Raw genomic sequence first — 19,085 nt, forward strand, 5'->3', positions numbered from 1 at the left:
TTTCTCCGGAAAGGGGTTTGAGGGTAGATCAGAGTGAAGTAAGGCTTAGCACTAGAGTACTTCTAGTAAAAGGTTCAGCAAAGTGACCATCAAGTGTCTCATTCTTTCTAGCAATTAAGTATCTTTGGCTCATGAGTTTTACTGATGTGTTAATCTGACTTTTATACTAATGTCTTCAACACTAGTCATCGTCTCCCCCAGGGCCAAACTCAAAGCCTTGAGAGCCTAGACAGGGCTTGTGGCCAGAGCAGCCCCTACCTAGGGCTCCCAGTCCTGAGGCCATTAGAAAACAGGACCACCCTGTCCCACCCCCAGCAGAAACCAGAAAGATTGACATTAGATCATTGTCGCAGTTTCTGCAAGTTTCTTGCCAAAGCAGGATAGTCTTGCAACCACCTATCTGTCACTGGAGATTTTTAAATAAAGCTAGAAATTTGAATACATGCTAGTTTTCTGTTTGCACGCACTATTTTCCTTTTCTGTGAATATCTGCCAGAGGGTTCTTGGTGTGTTTGTACCTGCCTCCCCTCTGCCCAGGGCAGAATGAAACAGTCAAGAGAAAGCTTTTTGGTTCTGCCAGTCTTTTATGGAAAAATGAAGTTGTCCAGTTCTTCATGTGGAGAGAAAGAACAGTGAAAGGAGTAAATGTCTTCTGCCTCTGTTTCACTGGATTTTTACTTACAGGACACATAGAAGGGTGGCATATGTGACTTTTAACCATTTTCATGTCACTAAAGAGGGCCGTGGAACAAGCAGCCTCATGTCAAGAACCAGTCCATGAATCAGTGCTTCCCTAAGTGTGGTCCTGGAACATCTCAGGGAGTCTTTGGGGCCCTTACTTGTCCATCTGAACATCTGTGTGAGGCTGGCTTTTCTTCATATGCATCAACGGAAACTTATCAAGCAGATTGAATGCAGAGACTGAGAATCCAGGTTTCTCTGCAAAGTCAGACTTTCAAGAGAGTTGCAAAAATGTAGCAGCTAATTTCTCTGGTTCATGAGTTGTACTGACAATGCTAGTCTTCTCTGTGTCTTTTTTTTTTTAAAGTATAGGTTTTATGTTTCATGTTTTAGTTAAATCAGTAAGTCAATTTCTTTACATCTTTTTCAGTTTCCATTTCTAGCATTGTAAGTATTGAGAGAAAACATCCATATTAACAAAAGTTCTTTGAGGTGCTCAATCATTTTTAAGATATATAAAGGGGTCTTAAGTTCACACAGCCCAAGAACCACGTTTAGTATCAAATGGCCCTCAAAATTAAAAACTAAACGTGAATTCAAAGGAGGATGTAGTGAGTGTCCTTTATGTTTAAATATTAAGATGATTTTAACCAATAGATTGTTTTCTCAGTATCTTAGAAAAAAAAGAAGCAGGTTGGTTTTTGCATTGTATTGACAGTTCCACTGTATCTTCACCTTGAAAGGCCTGGGCGGATGGAGTTTTTTTACCTTTTACTCTCAAGTATGAAGCTTGTCACTGAGGGATTGAGGCCTATATTCTCTCGGCTTTGAACTCCTCACTTCAGGTGAATTTTGACTGAGGTTTTCCCCGAGAAGAGCCATGTGTGTCCTTACAGAAGCCACCCTTGCACACCTGTGCCAGGTTAGACCTCTGGAGTGTACCATTTTGCCTGGAATTAAATAAGAAAAGCAACAATGCCAGTAACAATTAAAGATCTGAAAGTAAACAGTTTTTAATAACCTATCATCCTGCAAGAATGATAAAACTAAGCTTGAGTTTACATATCTGATTAAGTCATAGGATGAAATAGTAACTAGAGCCTAATTAATTTACCTGTGAAATCAAGTGTAGACATTGCTAGGGAGATTTATGAATGTCCCCCCGCCCCCAAGTCATAATGAAGCTGCGACAAGGGCCACTTTATCAGCTGTTTTCAGAATATGGATTCATCACCCTGTCCTGGAAACAAAAACGTGGTAAATCTTTAACAAGTCCATAGTACGGGACTATCTGTGATGATGAGGATGTGACAAAGCAGGGTTGTAAAGTCCTGAGCGAGCCCTGTTCATCAAGATGGAAACTAACAGGAAGAGGAAAGATCGACATGTGTTCTGAAAGGAAAACAGAAATGGCCGTGCAAATTTTTGCATTGATTACCAGAATGTTGCAAGAGAAAGTGGAAAACTTCTGCTAGACAGGGAGGTATTTTGGAAAAAGCTGAGGAGAAATAAGTATGTAATACGGTTTAATAAAAATCATGGCTCTTTGAATCTGCAGTATTAGTTATAATTAAATGCCCTAGATGCTGTCCTAAAAGGGTTCTTGCTAGAAGTCTCCCTAAAAACACTCAGTTCTCTTAGAGCAGGCCTCAGATGAGCTTTTACTGGCACCAATTCTACCTTCCCTGATTCCGACCTGAAGAGCAGACTCTCTTCCAGCCACTTTCAGTGAAATAGAGAGAAGCTTCCAAGTCCTATGTACAATTTTGTTTCACAAGTCTGGACCTGTGCAGCTTGAAGAATTCTGAGTTTCCTATGGTGTCAAAATTCCCCAAAGCCCAGATGACTTTGAGATCCCTACCCTGTTAACTAATAGAGTACCAGAGTCTTGGAAGGAGGTAGGTAGCCTACTTGGCAGACAGAGGAAAGACTAATAAAGGGACTGTTCTTAAAAGTTCAGAGAAGATTTAGAGAAACCAACAAAAATGTTGCAGTACCCCCAAGGTAGCAACAGCTGGATTTCACCCCTTAACTTGACAGGGTCAAGGAGGAAGGAGGAGAAACTTGATAACTGGCCATCTGGCAGGACCTGTAGGCTTCAGTAGAGACTCCTCATGGTACCCTCTGGGGAGGAGGGAATGAGTAACTGCCTGCCCTCACTCCCCTCCTGCCCTCAGTCTCCTGCCCGGGCCCGCCATTGTCCCAACTCAGCTGGAAGCCAGAGGACATGAAGATTTCACGTAGGCCAGCAGTCCTGAAGTGTGGGCTTCCTAGAGCAGAGGAGGGAGAACGGGGCCGAGAGGGGCTCCCAAGGGGATCGTGGAAAAGACAGTCAGTTCCCATGGTCTGCCTGTCTGCTAAAACGTCTTTGTAGCCCCAAAGTCAATGCTGGAAGCACGTTTTCCATTATACAGACATATGTACAAGGCATCAAGTAGACGAGCCACTCAACAGATAGTTCCAGCTGAGGTTGTGTTCAACAGTCTGCCTTCTTGTTTCAGCTGTCAGACTGTGAACAAGTATCCTTTTTGCAGACTGTCTGGCGCCATGTTTTCATACTCTTGTGGACTTTGTTGGTGATTCTGCTGCTTAAAATGGCCCCAGTGTAGAGTTAAAATGCTGTGCAGGGTTTCCAAGCACAAGAACCTTGAGATGTGCCCTACATGTGCTACATAATCTTTGTTCAGGCATGAGTTCTGGTGCTGTTGAATTTAATGTGAAGGAATGAATCCACAACATATATTCGACCGGATATCTTTTAACAGAAACACATAAAACAAGGTTAAGCATTGATGGGTTGAGGAGATATTATAACCAGAGGCCCATGGGAACCTAACCCTGAATTTTCCCTAGGAAGAGGGCCTGTGTTCATTAATTCTGGTGACTTTGTTGAACACAACTACTTCACATAATTGACTGCATCTAGCACACAAAACTGTTGTTTTGGCTGGGCGCGGTGGCTCACGCCTAGAAACCCAGGACTTTGGGAGGCCTAAGTGAGAGGATTGCCTGAGCCCGTGGGTGTGAGACCAGCCTGGGCAACTTGGCGAGACCTCATCTCTACAATTAAAAAAATAAAACAAAAAGTAGCTGGGCATGGTGGCACGCCCCTGTAGTTCCAGCTACTTGGAAGGCTGAGGTGAATAAAGGATCACCTGAGCCCAGCAAGTTGAGGCTGCGGTCGCCGAGAGCATGCCATTGCCCTCCAGCCTGGGTGACAGAGCGCACTCCAACTCAAAAACAAAAACAAAAAAAACCTGTTGCTTTATGAAGCAACAGCTCTCACCACTACAGAATCGCCACTGGGTATAATAAACATTTTATGAACTTAACCAGGCAAGTCTCTGGCTTCTGTTAGTCAAAATTGTTTCTGTTCAGAAACAACTGCTGTTAACAAACATCAAACGTTGACATTCAGGAGCTAGAGATATCAACAGAACACAGCCATCAGTTCCTGCTGATGTCACATCCAAGCTTGGCAATGGTGACCTGTAGGGTCGTCTCGCTGTCCACTCCTCCTTGACTGACAGTGCTCTTGGAACTGTGAAAGCCGAGTACCATGTCCTCACTGTCGTGGTACTCTTCCACAGCGGTGGACAGTCATAGTGATAGGGAACTTGGCCAGCGGAACTCGTGGAACTCTTTCTGCTCTGCCTGATCCCAGAACACATCGCCCTGCTTCACTTTGCACGCGTGGACTGGGCTTCCTGGGCATTGAGCTGGGCGCTGGAGGGATGGGTGAGTGCAGTGCAGTCCCTGCTGTGGTCGACTGTGCTGCTTCTGATGCTTCCTTCCCTCTGAGGAGAAACACCTAAGCTAGAATCCCTGAAAGTCCAAACTGGAAGTTATCTGAGTTCTCTGTGACCTGGTAGTGGCTAGATTGACATGTGTTGATTTATTCAATAAGCCAACTGTGTGCCTTGTGCCAGCTCAGGGATTTGTAAGTAAAGTCCCTGCCTCAGACAGTTCCACCCAGTGCAGTAGCCCTCAAGCTTTAGGGTGCTTAGGAATTGCTGGAATTCCTGTTTCAATTACAGACTCCCGTTGTTACCTCCTGTCTCTAGATTTGGCAGGGTGGCTGTGGGACCCAGGAATCTGTATTTCAACAAGCATTCCAAGTGATCGATCCTTCTATTGCAACTGGTCCTCAACTGTATCTTGAAAAACAATGTCATGGTAGAAATGTGAATTATGCTACAATAGTTGACGCTTGCTCACACAGTTGCAGTTATTCTCAAGTGTAGGTAATAGAGACAACATCTAGCTTCGCGGGCGAGGTTAATTAAATTAAATTGATCCATCCTACGCTGGAACAGATGGCATCTAAATGAAAAATGTCAGATACCCGGCACAAATAGTCTCATGCAGGCATCATCACACACATACACACACACATGAGTTTTCAGCATGCACTTGCTACAGACAGATGCTCACAGTACCTTCATTTGCATCACTGTGGCACACTCAAAATGGGCCTGGCTAACTGCGTTTTTAAGAGCTTCCTCAATGGCTTAAGAACTTGGTGCTTCTGAGATATTTTTAGATGTGGCCTACTATTATAAAATGTGCTTTCCAGAGGCATGGGGTTCATTGAGCTTTCTCTCCCACAGCCAGTTATTCCTTGTAGTACTTTATGTCAACAATTGAGAAAAAATATAATATCTTGGCTCTTGGCACTTGAATTTTAAACAGGGTGATAAAACCCCCAGGCATTCTGTATGACCTCCTTATCACTCTCTGACCATTGTCTGGATTAATTCTGGTCTTTAGGTGGTTGCTGAGAATTTAAAGTACATTACTAAGTAGAAGTTCTGCTGAGAATATTATTCATCTGTGCTCCAGTGGCCACTGTGTCTTAATTTTTATGACTCTTTATAATTTTGTAATGACATATGTTCTCTCAAACTTAACTGTGATCACTGTTTATTTCTATTCAAAGAATTGTTGTTTGATGTTCCTGCTGTGAAGGTATAGATATAGAGTTGACATCAGCTTGAATAATTTCCCTTACCCAATAAACTTTGATGTTCAGTAACCCACACTTTACTTTTATGAGAGAAGTATTTACCTTTTTTTTTTTAAACCAAAGTTATTTTTAGTTTGTTATTGGGCCAAATCTGTACTAACTCTGCTTTTTATAGTATATACATCACCATTTCTTTAAGTAATAAGTGATATTTGTACTGATAAACTACAGGTTTTTTATTGCCTTCTGAGTCAGAAAAGGAGATAAAATAACGTCCAGTAGATTATAAGAGTTGATGATGTGTTATTTCCTGAATCTTGATAGCCATCAAATTGAGATACTCGTGTCATAATTATTTACTAAATTCTATTCACTTTATCAAACCTCCTCATCCCCCAGTCATTCTGGGGCATTTTCTTTGTTAATGTCCATCTTTTTGTGCCAAATATAACAGGTTTTCCATAAGGAATTCAATGTCTATATCATATCATACATATGTCATATATATCATATATCATTACTTATATCCTACTTGAATTCATGTTTCATCATTACTGAACTTTCTACCTGTTTCTACATTGACTAAACAAGAGTAAAAATAGCACATATTCCAATCTCAGTTTATTAAGTCAATACATTTGTCCCAGGAGACTGCCCATAAATTCTACTTAATATATACTTATTGAATAAATCTAAGGCTATTTAAAACCTGGGTAGGGTGCAGTGGCTCACACCTGCAATTCTAGCACTTTGGAGGCTGAAGTAGATAAGATTGCTTGAGGCCAGGAGTTTGAGACCAGCTTGGGCAATATATCTAGACCCTGTCTCTACCAAAAAACATACCTCATATATATGTGTGTACTGTTTGTATCTAATATGTTGCTGTGCAAGACCCTGTCTCTACCAAAAAGCATATCTCTCTCTAGATAGATAGATAGTAGGTAGGTAGATAGATAGATAGATAGATAGATAGATAGATAGATAGATAGATAGATAGAAGAGAGAGAGAGAGATCTGAAAGTTTGCTGCACACAGATATCTTACTTAGATACACAGACCATGATTTTAAAATCAAGTAATAACATCTTATATAATACTTCATTGTCTGTTGTGGTGGTTGATGTATGGCCATATGTGTTTTGTGTCTCATAAAAGCATCTAGCATCTACGTTTAGTTATTAATTTGTTTTTGACATAGGAAAGAAACTCAGTGTACCAATTCAGCATACATTTATTCCATCCCACCTCACAGCCCTTTCTCTAGTGCACTCTGATGCAGATTTTACAGTCCAGCCCCTCAAGCTACCTGTCAGTGCCTCTCATACCATGCTGTTTTCTCTCTAGGCTGTTCCTGTGAGCGACTGTCTCTCCTCTTTTTATTCCTGGTCCCACTCACACCTTTCACCGTTGCCCGCTAACTTCCGATCCCCCTTCCAGTCATTGCTTTCTCCAGCTTTCCATACCTCGCCTTCCCTCATCGCTGGTCAGATGCCGCTCCTCTCTGCATCCCTGATCCCTGCACACTGCCGCATCATGCACTTACACGTCTTTTACAGTTTCTCTGTGGCTCTGTGCACCACACTTGACAGCTCCAGGAGAGCAGGGAGTGCTTTATTCACCTGTGGTCGGCCTCCTCAGCACCACCCAGAGACTCACTGACCACTGTTAAGTGAATCAGTCCCCACTGCTCTCAATTCAGAGCTCCAGCCCCTGCAACTTGCAGTGTGGGCTAATGTTTGAAATCAGTGGGTTTTCCTCCATCCTCGGTATCTGGACACAGATGTCACGTCTCTTCTAGGTGGTGGTTATGAGTTCTCTAGCACATGAGTTCTGGCTGCTCTGAAGATGACTACATGTGTTTTTGAGGAAGCAAGTTTCATTTATGCCACATAGCCTAGCAGACTGTCCAAATCCTGCCCTCCACATGTGGTAAAAATCTACTTAGTAATTTTTATAAATTCCAGCAACTTAATTTTATTTATATAGATTTGTCTGATAACCCTTGGGTCAAGCTCTGTGCCTTACACATAGCAGATGCTTGATAAAGTATTTGAATGGGTGATAGAACAAATGAGCGATTCCATTTGTGATGGAGTAATGGCTGGTGATAATGGTAGTAATGGCTCATAGTTATAACTTTTTTTTTTGAGTCAGGGTCTCCTTCTGTCTCCCAGGCTAGAGTACAGTGGCATGATCACAGCTCACTGCAGTCTTGACCTTGTGAGCTCAAGTCATACTTCTGCCTCAGCTTACTGAGTAGCTGCGACTATACACATGCGCCACCAGGCCTGGCTAATTTTTTAATTTTTTGTAGAGACAAGGTCATGCTATGTTTCCTGGGCTGATCTCAAACTCTTGGGCTCAAGTAATCCTCCCGCCTTGACCTCCCAAGGTGCTAGGATTTCAGGCATGAGCCACTGTTCCCAGCTAGTTACAACCTTTGTAACTTTTTAAGAGTAATTTTTAGTTTTTTTATGAAATTGCATTAAAATTACTCCAGCTTCCTTTTATGTTATAGCTGCTATGGCATGGAGTTAAGACTCTTTAGGTCTCTTTGATCTAATCCACAATAACCAGAATGTCATCACTGTGTATTTACATCTACTGTGTGGGCCATGGCATACTACTGGGGCCAATTGCAGTTTTTCACAAAAAGTGTACATTTTGCCAGGCTCGGTGGCTCAGCATGTCATCCCGCGCCTTTGGGAGGCTGAGGTGAGTGGATTGCCTGAGCCCGCGGGTTCGAGACCCACCTGGGCAGCGAGACCTCATCTCTAGAATAGATCAAAAAATCAGCCGGGCATGGTAGCGCATGCCTGTAATTCCGGCTACTTGGAAGGCTGAGGCGGAAGGATCGCTGGAGCCCAGCAGATCAAGGCTGCGGTGGCCAGGAGCGGCCACTGCACTCCAGTCTGAGCAACCGAGTGAGACTCCAACTCAAAAAAAAAAAAAAAAAAAAAGTGTACATTTCTCTGTGAACAAGCCCAATGATGAAAACAGAAGGGCCAAATGATTAAATCTAAGAATAGTTTAAAATGGGAAAAGTTTCGTGCCCTTGTCAATATCGTTATCAAAAGAGTTCCTTGGTTATCTGATATTCACATCCCCATGGGAAATTAGGTCTTCTTAGATTTTTTCTATCTCTACTGTGGTCCACAACATCACTGAGGATAAAGATGCCAAATTACTATCCTCTGGCAGTATCTCTTCCCTAAGATATGCAAGAAAGGCATGACAGTGATAAAGGGAATTTTAGCTTATTTCCCTGCAGCCAAGAACAACTATTATTACCTAATTATATTGTTAATATTACTAAGAAAAGTGCAAACCAATTCATTCATCCAAGAAATACCTAACTAACCAGTATGTAAATGGCATTGTGGGATAGTACGTAGCCCAGTAGAAGTAAGATTTTTTTTTTTTTAAATTAATGCAAAGTAGAAAGTGATGATTGTAATGAGATGTTTGTTTAACTGGCCTGTGAATTTCCATACAGAATTTACAATTTTCAGAGCATTTTGATGGATAAAGTGTTATTTTATCCTCACAAATGTTAATTTAGGTTAGACCTGTAGCACATTCTCCAGTTTTACAAATACGGAAAAATAAATATACTGATACTAACATTGCACAAATTTTATTTTTATCCTTTTCTTTCATCTAACTTTTTATAAGCAGAGGAACTTGAAAAGAATCATACAATGTTATCATTTTTTTTTTTTTTTTTTTGAGTTGGAGTCTCACTCTGTCGCCCAGACTGGAGTGCAGTGGCCGCTCCCGGCCACCGCAACCTCGACCTGCTGGGCTCCGGCGATCCTTCCGCCTCAGCCTTCCAAGTAGCTGAAATTACAGGCACACGCTACCACGCCTGGATAATTTTTTTTTTGAGTTGGAGTCTCACTCTGTCGCCCAGACTGGAGTGCAGTGGCCGCTCCCGGCCACCGCAGCCTCGACCTGCTGGGCTCCGGCGATCCTTCCGCCTCAGCCTTCCAAGTAGCTGGAACTACAGGTGCGCGCTACCACACCCAGCTGATTTTTTGATTTATTGTAGAGATGAGGTTTCGTCAAGTTGCCGAGGCGGGTCTTGAACCCACGGGCTCAGGCAATTCACTCACCTCGGCCTCCCAAAGTGCGGGATTACAGGCTGAGCCACCAAGCCCGGCTAATGTTATCATTCTTAGCATGGTTAAGATTTAGAAAAGATTTGAGACAAAACTAACAAAGGCATATATCTTTATAATACAGATGTCAAGGAAAAGAGATAGTATTAGAACCTGTTCTGCTTTTTCTTGTCTATGGCCATTATGGTGGTTACTACATGTGTCTAGTTTTAGTGTTTGCACTTATGAAACCTACAGTAATGCATTAGAAAGCTGATGTGCCTTTTTATAAGCACTGGTACAGAGTTCAGTCACATAAATGACAGTTTTATGGTTTGTATGCTATAAATATGACATAGGAGTTAAATGGTCTTGCTTAAATAGCATTTTCTGATAAATTGATTCACCACTGCTTTAAGCCATAGGCACTAGGCCAGTAATGAAACATTGGCCAATAATGAAAAACACAGGACTTTCTCTTCATTTACAATATAATTGAGACTACAACATGTTTTAAAAACAACTATAAAACCCTTAAAATATATACTAGCAAGTTGAACCTAGCAATATGTAACAAAAAGAGAAATGCATCATGACTAAATGGGGTTTACTCCCAGAATGCATAGTTAGTTCAGCACTGGAAAACTCATCAAAGTAATTCACATATCAACAGAATAAATAGGAAACACCATATCTTTATCAACAGATGCAGAAAAAGGGTCTGACAAAATTAAACATTCGTTCATGATTTTGAAGAAAAAAAAAACCTAAGAATAGAAACTTCCTTAGCCTGAAAAACTGACTGACTACCAAAAAACCTACAACCAACATCATACTTAAAGATGGAAGACTGAATGCTTTCCCCCTAAAATTGTAACAAAACCATTATCTCTTTCATTGCTCTGTTCAACGTCATGCTAGAGGTTCTAGCCAGTGCCGTAAGACAAGAAAAAGAAATAAAACTTTCTGTATTCACATAGATGTAGTTGTCTTATGTGACAGAGAAAATCTCAAAGAATTTACAAAAGAAGCTGCTAAAACTGATGAGTTGGTTTAGCAAGATCACAAGGTATAAGATTAGTATCCCAAAATCAATCAGCCTCCTTCACATTTAGTGATTCTTATACTGTGGTTTCACTATATAGTTAATGACTATTTTATATAATTTCTAGAAACAAATATACTGAATGAGATTTAATCTCATTCAAACGAAGCATTTTCCTTAAAAATATCATCAAAAATTTTAAACAATACTATTTATGATAGCATCAAGAATATCCTGTGGTATCAGCACATATGGATAGACATATATGTTAATGGAACAAAATATAGAATAGACTCACACACATGGTTAGTTGAGTTTTTACTAAGGTTCAAATGCAATTAAATGGAAAAAAGATAGTCTTTCATTAAATGATGTTGAAACATTTGGATATACATATGCAAAAAAAAAAGAACCTTTACACTTTATTTAAAAATGAATCATAGTCTTATGTAAAAACTAAAAATGTTGAAAGAAAACAGGAAAAAAATCTTTGTGAACTTGGGTTAGATAAAGATTTCTTAGATATAACATAAAACACAACTCAGAAAATCAAAATTTGATAAATTGGGCTTCATTAAAATTAAGAATTCTGTTCTTCAAAAGACACAATTAAGAAAATACAGAGACAAGCTACAGATTAGAAGAAATAATTATAAATCTGATGTCTGATAAAAGACTTTTGACTACCATATAGAGAGAGCTCTCAAAATCTAATTTAAAAAAAACCAGTAGAAAAATGAACAAAAGGTCTGACCAAAACTATAAATGTCAAATCAGCACATGAAAATTTACTCAGCATTAATTAATGAAACAGGCTTAAACAACAAGGGTCAAGTATTGGGTCCCACTAGGAAATTCCATAAAGAGATTGCATCAACCCAAATAAATCTTAAAGTTATCAGTGGCACAATTACTCTGCGGGGCAGAAGCGGGGACTCTTCACTCTGTTACGAAAGTAGACAGGTCCCTTACATGGCCATGAAATGAATACCAGCCTCAATCAAGCTCCTGTCTAGTAGGAGCATTTCTCTCCCAGCATTCCAAGCTGTGGTCCTAAAAGTCAGTGATTGGCCTGCCTTAGGTCGTATGTCCACCCCCAATGAAGCAATGATGATGGCCAGGAAATAGGTTCATGCTGATTAGTGTAAATCCGAGGTATGTGCCCCAATTCTTGAGCCATGGATTGTGTCAAGTTCCTCCACAGTTCAAGGGCTTAGTGGAGGCAGAGTAACTACCCAAACTCCCACAGGTAGAAATTTCCAAAGGAAGAAGGAAAGGATGTTGGTGAAGTAGCCCTGGTTCCCACCACACTCCATCACTTAGTTTTTCTAATTTGGGTTGAAGTCATGCTTAGTAACTCTCCATGTCTTAGCATGATTGTTGTTTCCCAGAAAGGAAAAAGAGTCTTGAGGTTATATGTATTAAAAAACAAAAAACTAGGGACAAAAATCGAGAGCCTGGGTGAAGCTCTCCGTGTTATTTTTTCCATTCAAGTGTCTATCACACTGTGATACAGGGCGACCCTTTTTCATTTCTGCTTGTAACCATGATTGAAAAAATGCCCCCCTGAAAAAGAACAGAGTGATGAGTTGTTCCAAACATGGGGATGTTTAAAAACATTGTCCGCTTTAAAAACGTTCCTCCTGGCAGTCTCAGTAGTCGTGCGTTCTGCAAGGAGTACCCTGTCGTATTCCCCCATTAACGCTCCTGCGGCCGGTGGCCTTCCTTTTCGGGCAGGACGTGCTGATGGAGCTCCTTGAGCAGTGTGCGGACGGACTCTGGAAGGCCGAGCGCTACGAGCTGATCGCCGACATCTATAAGCTCATCATCCCTATTTATGAGAAGCGGAGGGATTTTGAGGTATGGGGCAACTTTTTGTTTTCTCCTATTTGAGAGCACTATGGTGAGACATATCCCCAGACCTGCTTATGTGCCAGGAGAGCAAGCAGACCACGGCTTGGTGAGGAGCAGGTCGTCTCTGACCCACCACATGATGCTGCAGGTGGTCGCCAGCACCACCTCCAGAGTCATCAGACATGCCAATTCTGGGCCCCACCTCTAGGCAGAACTGCACACCGTTTTGAAAGGCTGCCATGGACAGAGTTTTGCTGTCACGCCCTTTTCCTCAGAACTCTTCCTTGCTCTACTGTGTGGGAAAACGGTGGCCCTTCCTGAGCTTGGAGGCTCATGCGGTAACTCTTAGCATATCCGATAGAGCAGGAAAAGCAAAGACGAAAAATGGTATCAGCAACCATCTTGTGTTCACTCGAAAACAGAATTTCCTACTATGATGTGGAAATTTGGTGGGTCCTCCTGTGGGGGTTGGTCCTCGGGTCAGAAACATTGCCTTTCATAAATAATCGCTGCAAGTTATGCAGTCAAGATTTATTTTTTTTACTCAAGTTCAAGGGCTTTTCACCTCCATCATCACATTGAATCATTATTTTAAAAGTGATTCTGCCATTTGCAAATGAGAAGTGGGTTTTGTTCTGCTTTCCAGAGGCTAGCCCATCTGTATGACACGCTGCACCGGGCCTACAGCAAAGTGACCGAGGTCATGCACTCTGGCCGCAGGCTCCTGGGGACCTACTTCCGGGTAGCCTTCTTTGGACAAGTGAGTCTCCTGTTCGTTATTCTGAGGGCTGTCTTAGGTCCTTTTTAAAAACTCTGTATTAAAAGTTATATCTTATAAATTTTCTGCTCTCTATATAAATGCTGATTTGATGAATTTGTCATATTTAGTATGATTCTTACCTTCCTCGGTAGTAAACTTTCTGCTTTTTTTCTTTCTTCCTGTCTTTTCTTTTATTACTTTCTTAAGGCAGCGGTAAGTGCTTCCTCCATAAGACATTCTTAGCGGCACTTTGGTACTTCAGTGTGGTTTGCAAGTTTCCTTTTCAAGTCTGTATGTATATCTGTCCAGCCATTACAAACTCCAAAAAAAATTAACATTTTATTCCATTTACAGAAATAAATCATCTGTTTCCTTATACATCCGTATTGCATGTTTTAAACCAAAATTAAGACTTTCTGGTTCCCTTTGTGCCTTGCATTTTTCTCTTTTGTAATGTGATATAATATCTCCACAAGTATATTCACTATTATAATATTTCAGAAACCCTGTATGAAAGGGTTTATTTAAATTTAACTTAAATTTTAACCTTCAAGTCTCTAACATTATTAAATAGTATAAATTATAATCCATTTTTTAGCATGTGTGGTTTTCTGTGAGCGTTTTATAACCTTCAATTTATTCTGTTATTGTCTTTTATAACTTTGTAGCAATACCAGTTTACAGACAGTGAAACAGATGTGGAGGTAATTACAGTAAATGCCCCTCAAAGCAAGTAATGTAGTGAAATGACTGCATCTAAACTCCTAGTTTGATGTGGGTGTTGGTTTTTTGTTTGTTTCATGTTAGCCTGCATTTTTTTTAATACATACTATTTTTTGCACCATTTTCTTTCTCTTAATTTAGATGAGAAACTTTTTTTAAAATTTATTTTATATATTAACCTGAGTCTGAACTTTTTAATTTTCAACCTTTTTCACTTCCCATGAAATTCTGAGCTTGTAGTCAAACATGATTGGTGCTCAAACAGATAAAGACTGGTGATGACGAAAATATTTTCTGATAACTGTGCTACAGGCCTTTAATATTTTTTGTCATCAGTAAAGCAAAATATAGTTTACATAACCTTTATATGACTTTTGCTAAACCTGCTCCAGACCTGAATGCTTCAGTTCCTGCCGTAAACCCTGGGTAAATGGGAGCGGTCAGAAGAAGGGGCGCACGTGCGTTCCTAAGGCCTGTTTGTCACGGGCCACTAATCATTTTTTAGTGAGTTCTGCTCCTTGGGAATGTGAAACAGGCTTGGCTCCCATCATTAGGCTTCACCAAGACCACACAGTCTTGAATCCAAAATCTTTCATTTCATTCAACACCTAATGGCAGCATTCTTGAATAGGCTTACAATTTTGTGTTTTTCCTTATCTTTGCTCCTAGATTTCACATTATTGCCATTTCCTTCTTATTCAGAAAGCCTATTTAAGGAGGATTTTTAGAATTATTCCTTTTTTCTTTTCTTTTCTCTTTTCTTTTCTCCCCCCCCCCCCCCTTTTTACCCTGGTAACAAAAGAACCCTTCCTGGGTGGTAAGCCTTGGGCATTGTATTCAGGGATGGCTCTAATTGTGCTTTATGTCACAGGGATTCTTCGAAGATGAAGACGGAAAGGAGTATATTTACAAAGAACCCAAACTCACACCCCTGTCAGAAATTTCTCAGAGACTCCTTAAACTCTACTCAGATAAATTTGGTTCTGAAAATGTCAAAATGATACAAGATTCTGGCAAGGTATGGTCATGTTTGAAGAAGTTTCATAGCAATGTAGTGTTGATTGATTATGTGTGATTGATTTTTTTTTTGAGTTAGAGTCTCACTCTGTCGCCCAGACTGGAGTGCAGTGGCCGCTCCCGGCCACCGCAGCCTCGACCTGCTGGGCTCTGGCAATCCTTCCACCTCAGCCTCCAAGTAGCCGAAATTACAGGCATGCGCTACCATGCCCGGCTGATTTTTTGTTTTATTGTAGAGATGAGGTCTTGCCAAGTTGCCCAGGCGGGTCTTGAACCCGCGGGCTCAGGCAATCCACTCATCTCAGCCTCCCAAAGCGCGGGATTACAGGCTGAGCCACCGAGCCCAGCTATGTGTGATTGATTATATGTTATATACTTACAAATGTATATAGGAAAAAAAAAAGGAAAAAATTAAGGCTGGTTGGCCTTGAGTGGCAGGTGTGTTTTTTTCCTCTTAATACCTTTTTGTGCTTCCCATGATATGCTTGACATTAAGCAAATCTTATAAATGACATCTTTTACACAATAACTAGCATCCAAAGGGAAATGCTATTTTTAGTTCAGATATTTAGAAACTCTGCCAGAGTGGGGTCCAAGCACATGACTTGATACTCTGTCACAGATGGTTGGATGAACAGATGGACAGATGGGTGGGCAGACAGGTGGACAAACCAAAGGAATGAGCTCACCAGTAGCATGATTGTAGGAATGAGATCTACTTTCTGTGTAGCGAGGCTGTCCCCTGGGGTTTTGTTCTCGTGACCCTTTGGGAACCTACACATTTTTCTGCGCATTTCCCCTCTTTGGGGCGTCTCCAGGCAATTGAGTATCCCAGCCCGTCCTGAAACTTAGGCAAGGATAGAGCTCCAACTCTTTGTGTTGAAAATGCATATCCTCCTCCTCTGCTCCCCACATTGAGAAGCTCGACTTTCTGAGGACCTGAGCCTTTTATGGAGTGAACCTTAGTTCCTTTTCTTTCCTGAACCCTCCTTTAGAGTCCTCAGTATCTATGTAGCAGGAAGACAGAGAGATAGTGACACCCGAGACTTTTTATAGGAAGTGGCAACTTTATTACACCAGCGGGCTCCGTGGGCTAATTCTTCCAGGCTGAGCCCCCCAGAACCGGAGAAGTGGGGTCTTTTTTTTTTTTTTTTCAGTTGGAGTCTCACTCTGTTGCTCAGACTGGAGTGCTGTGGCCGCTCCCGGCCACCGCAGCCTCGACCTGCTGGGCTCTGGTGATCCTTCCGCCTCAGCCTTCCAAGTAGCTGGAACTACAGGCGCGCTGATTTTTTATTTATTGTAGAGATGAGGTCTCGCCAAGTTGCCCTGGCGGGTCCGAACCCTCAGTCTCAGGCAATCCACTCACCTCAGCCTCCCAAGGCACGGGATTACAGGCTGAGTCACGGAGCCTGGCTAGAAGTGGTGTCTTATACCTTTGTTTAAGTAAGGGAAGGGGTCAGTGTTGAGCAATTACACATTCTCTTTGGAATTTACAAGGTTGTGTTCAGAAAAATCAGATCTTTCAAAGAACAGATTGTCTCCAGGAAGCGAGCAGGGGTTGTAAACTGACAAGGAGAGCATTTGTGAATTAGGTACTCTTTCTTTTGCATTTCCATGAGAGCCGTCAGTCTCTAGCCATTTGGCCTTTTTCAAACAAAACTGGCCTGGTGGGTCTTTAGAGCTTGCCGCTTGACTGTCAAAGGGAAATACCTTTAACTGCTACCACCTCCCTTCCTGCTCCATCTGGAATCTGTTTTCTTGGCGCCTGTCCCCTTCTCCAGAGAAAACTCCTTCCTTCTCCTGCCCAGGTGGGTGGGGAGCTAGTGGGATGAGAAGGGGAATCAGGAAACATGGAGTGCTGGCTTCAGGACACTGAAGGGCCTGGGTCCCATACTTGGCCTGCAGCCTCTCACTTACACGCCCTCATTCCACTGTGTACCTTGGCCCTGCTTTCTGCTGAGCCTAGTGGACCCACTTGGAGGTTTTCTAGATCAGTTTCTTCAGAGAACGACCTCTGCCCTCTTGTGGGGTGGGGACCAGGGATGGGAACCTGGAGTCCCCTGGCTCCACAGAGAGACTTTGGGCCACTTGTCCTGTTTTCCGCTTTTCCCTTGACTCAGTCTTCTTAATCCTATGGACTGTAAGTGCTCGTCCTCCTTGGGCCTCTGAGGGGTGCCCCGAATCTCTTGTGTTACCCCTCTGCAGGAACATGGGTAGAACTTTCTCCACTCTGCCCAGTCGAGTAGTACAGCTCCATGCACCAGTCCTCCACAAATTCACTACAATCTCTCATCCACTGCTGTCTTCTGTCCTCTTTTCTGGGTCTTTGCTGTCATTTTAACAGTTGCACAAAGGCAAAGGGACAAACATAAGGGTTGGTCTATTTTTATTTTATTTATTTATTTATTTTTGAGTTGGAGTCTCACTCTGTTGCCCAGACTGGAGTGCAGTGGCCGCTTCCAGCCACCGCAGCCTCAACCTGCTGGGCTCCGGCGATCCTTCCGCCTCAGCCTTCTAAGTAGCTGGAATTACAGGTGCGCACTACCACGCCCAGCTAATTTTTTTGATTTATTGTAGAGATGAGGTTTCGCCTGCCCAGGCAGGTCTCGAACCTGTGGGCTCAGGTAATCCACTCACCTCAGCCTCCCAAAGGCACGGGATTACAGGCTGAGCCACCGAGCCTGGCTGGTTGGTCTATTTTTAACCAGAAACCCCAACACAATCTTATCAAGACTTCTTTACCCCTTAGACCAAGTGACTCTCGTCCAATTTGCCTCTTTCTCTGAAACCAAAAGCTTTGTTGGGGTCAAGGGGTGGCTTCCACTGTACAGCCTTTTCTCCAGATTCTCAGTCATTTTTCCCATTAAATATGTGGCCCCCAATACAGCAGCTAAAAGGGTTAGTGGCCCGCCTTCTCCACCAGACCCAGACCTCCTTTCGTCGTACTGACATGTACATACAGCCTGGAAAGTGAAAAGGAGGGAAATGTCCAAAGAAATGGTCAGGGAGGGTTTGTTTGCGCTGCCTCTGCATTGTTTCTGCTAAAGAAAGTCAAGTTTAATTAAGGTCAAACAGAATTAGAATGATTGGCCAGATGGCTTTTTTCTAAAATACAACTAACACTCTGTGATTTTATGTATCTTCTTGACTTCTAGAGTTGAAGTTCTTTCACACCAACTTTTCTTTTTTTTTGATTTGGAGTCTCGCTCTGTTGCCCAGACTGGAGTGCAGTGGCATACTCCCGGCCAGCGCAGCCTCGACCTACTGGACTCTGGTGATCCTTCCACCTCAGCCTTCTAAGTAGCCGGAACTATAGGCGTGCGCTATCACACTCGGCTAATTTCACAGAAATGAAAGCACCACCAATCCTAGCAAGCTGGTTTTTAAAGCATTGATGCGTTGAGTTAAATAGGAACTAAACTTATTGTTAGATTAGTTTTAGATTAATCTATACCCGTGTTAAGTTAATTAACCTGTAACTGTTTACATCTCATCCAACCTGTCTGCATATGAATGGCAATTTGGGGGCCTAGCTTTCAAACACTATTTCTAAGATAAACATTTTTATCTCTAGGCCAGATATATTTAAACATATAATTTAGGAAACAGAAAAATCAAGACTAGGAGTCATTTCACAAGAAAACTAGTGTAATTTCTTCAAGAAATTAGATGTCATGGGGAAAACAGTGGGGATTCTAAATTAAACAAACCAGAGAGACATAACTAAACGTAAAGTGGGATTAGTTGATTAGATCCTGGTTCAAACACAATAACTGTAAATAACATTCTGGAGACATTTGAGGAAATGTTCATCTAGCCTGGGTATGAGACGATATTAGGGAATTTTGTTAGGTATGTTAATTTTGTTAGGCCTAGCCGGGCTCGGTGGCTCAGCCTGTAATCCGGCGCCTTTGGGAGGCTGAGGTGAGTGGATTGCCT

At 41.9% G+C, this 19,085-nt stretch overlaps 1 protein-coding gene across 5 annotated transcripts in view; it reads left to right on the forward strand.

Annotated features, from left to right (window-relative positions):
* Positions 1–19,085, forward strand: part of DOCK9 (dedicator of cytokinesis 9) — a 239,202-nt gene that overhangs the window by 206,853 nt on the left and 13,264 nt on the right. For 4 of the 5 annotated variants that reach the window (XM_008070565.2, XM_008070568.2, XM_021718816.1 and 1 more), the window contains 5 exons: positions 12,530–12,652; positions 13,293–13,406; positions 13,614–13,619; positions 14,075–14,110; positions 15,001–15,147. In XM_008070565.2, coding sequence (XP_008068756.1) covers positions 12,530–12,652; positions 13,293–13,406; positions 13,614–13,619; positions 14,075–14,110; positions 15,001–15,147 — 426 coding nt within the window. The remainder of the gene's footprint in view (positions 1–12,529; positions 12,653–13,292; positions 13,407–13,613; positions 13,620–14,074; positions 14,111–15,000; positions 15,148–19,085) is intronic. The other variant, XM_021718817.1, reaches the window with a different exon arrangement.

The sequence above is a fragment of the Carlito syrichta genome, unplaced genomic scaffold, assembly GCF_000164805.1.
Source record: "Carlito syrichta isolate Samal-C Ts95f unplaced genomic scaffold, Tarsius_syrichta-2.0.1 Scaffold313642, whole genome shotgun sequence".
Classification (NCBI taxonomy): domain Eukaryota; kingdom Metazoa; phylum Chordata; class Mammalia; order Primates; family Tarsiidae; genus Carlito; species Carlito syrichta.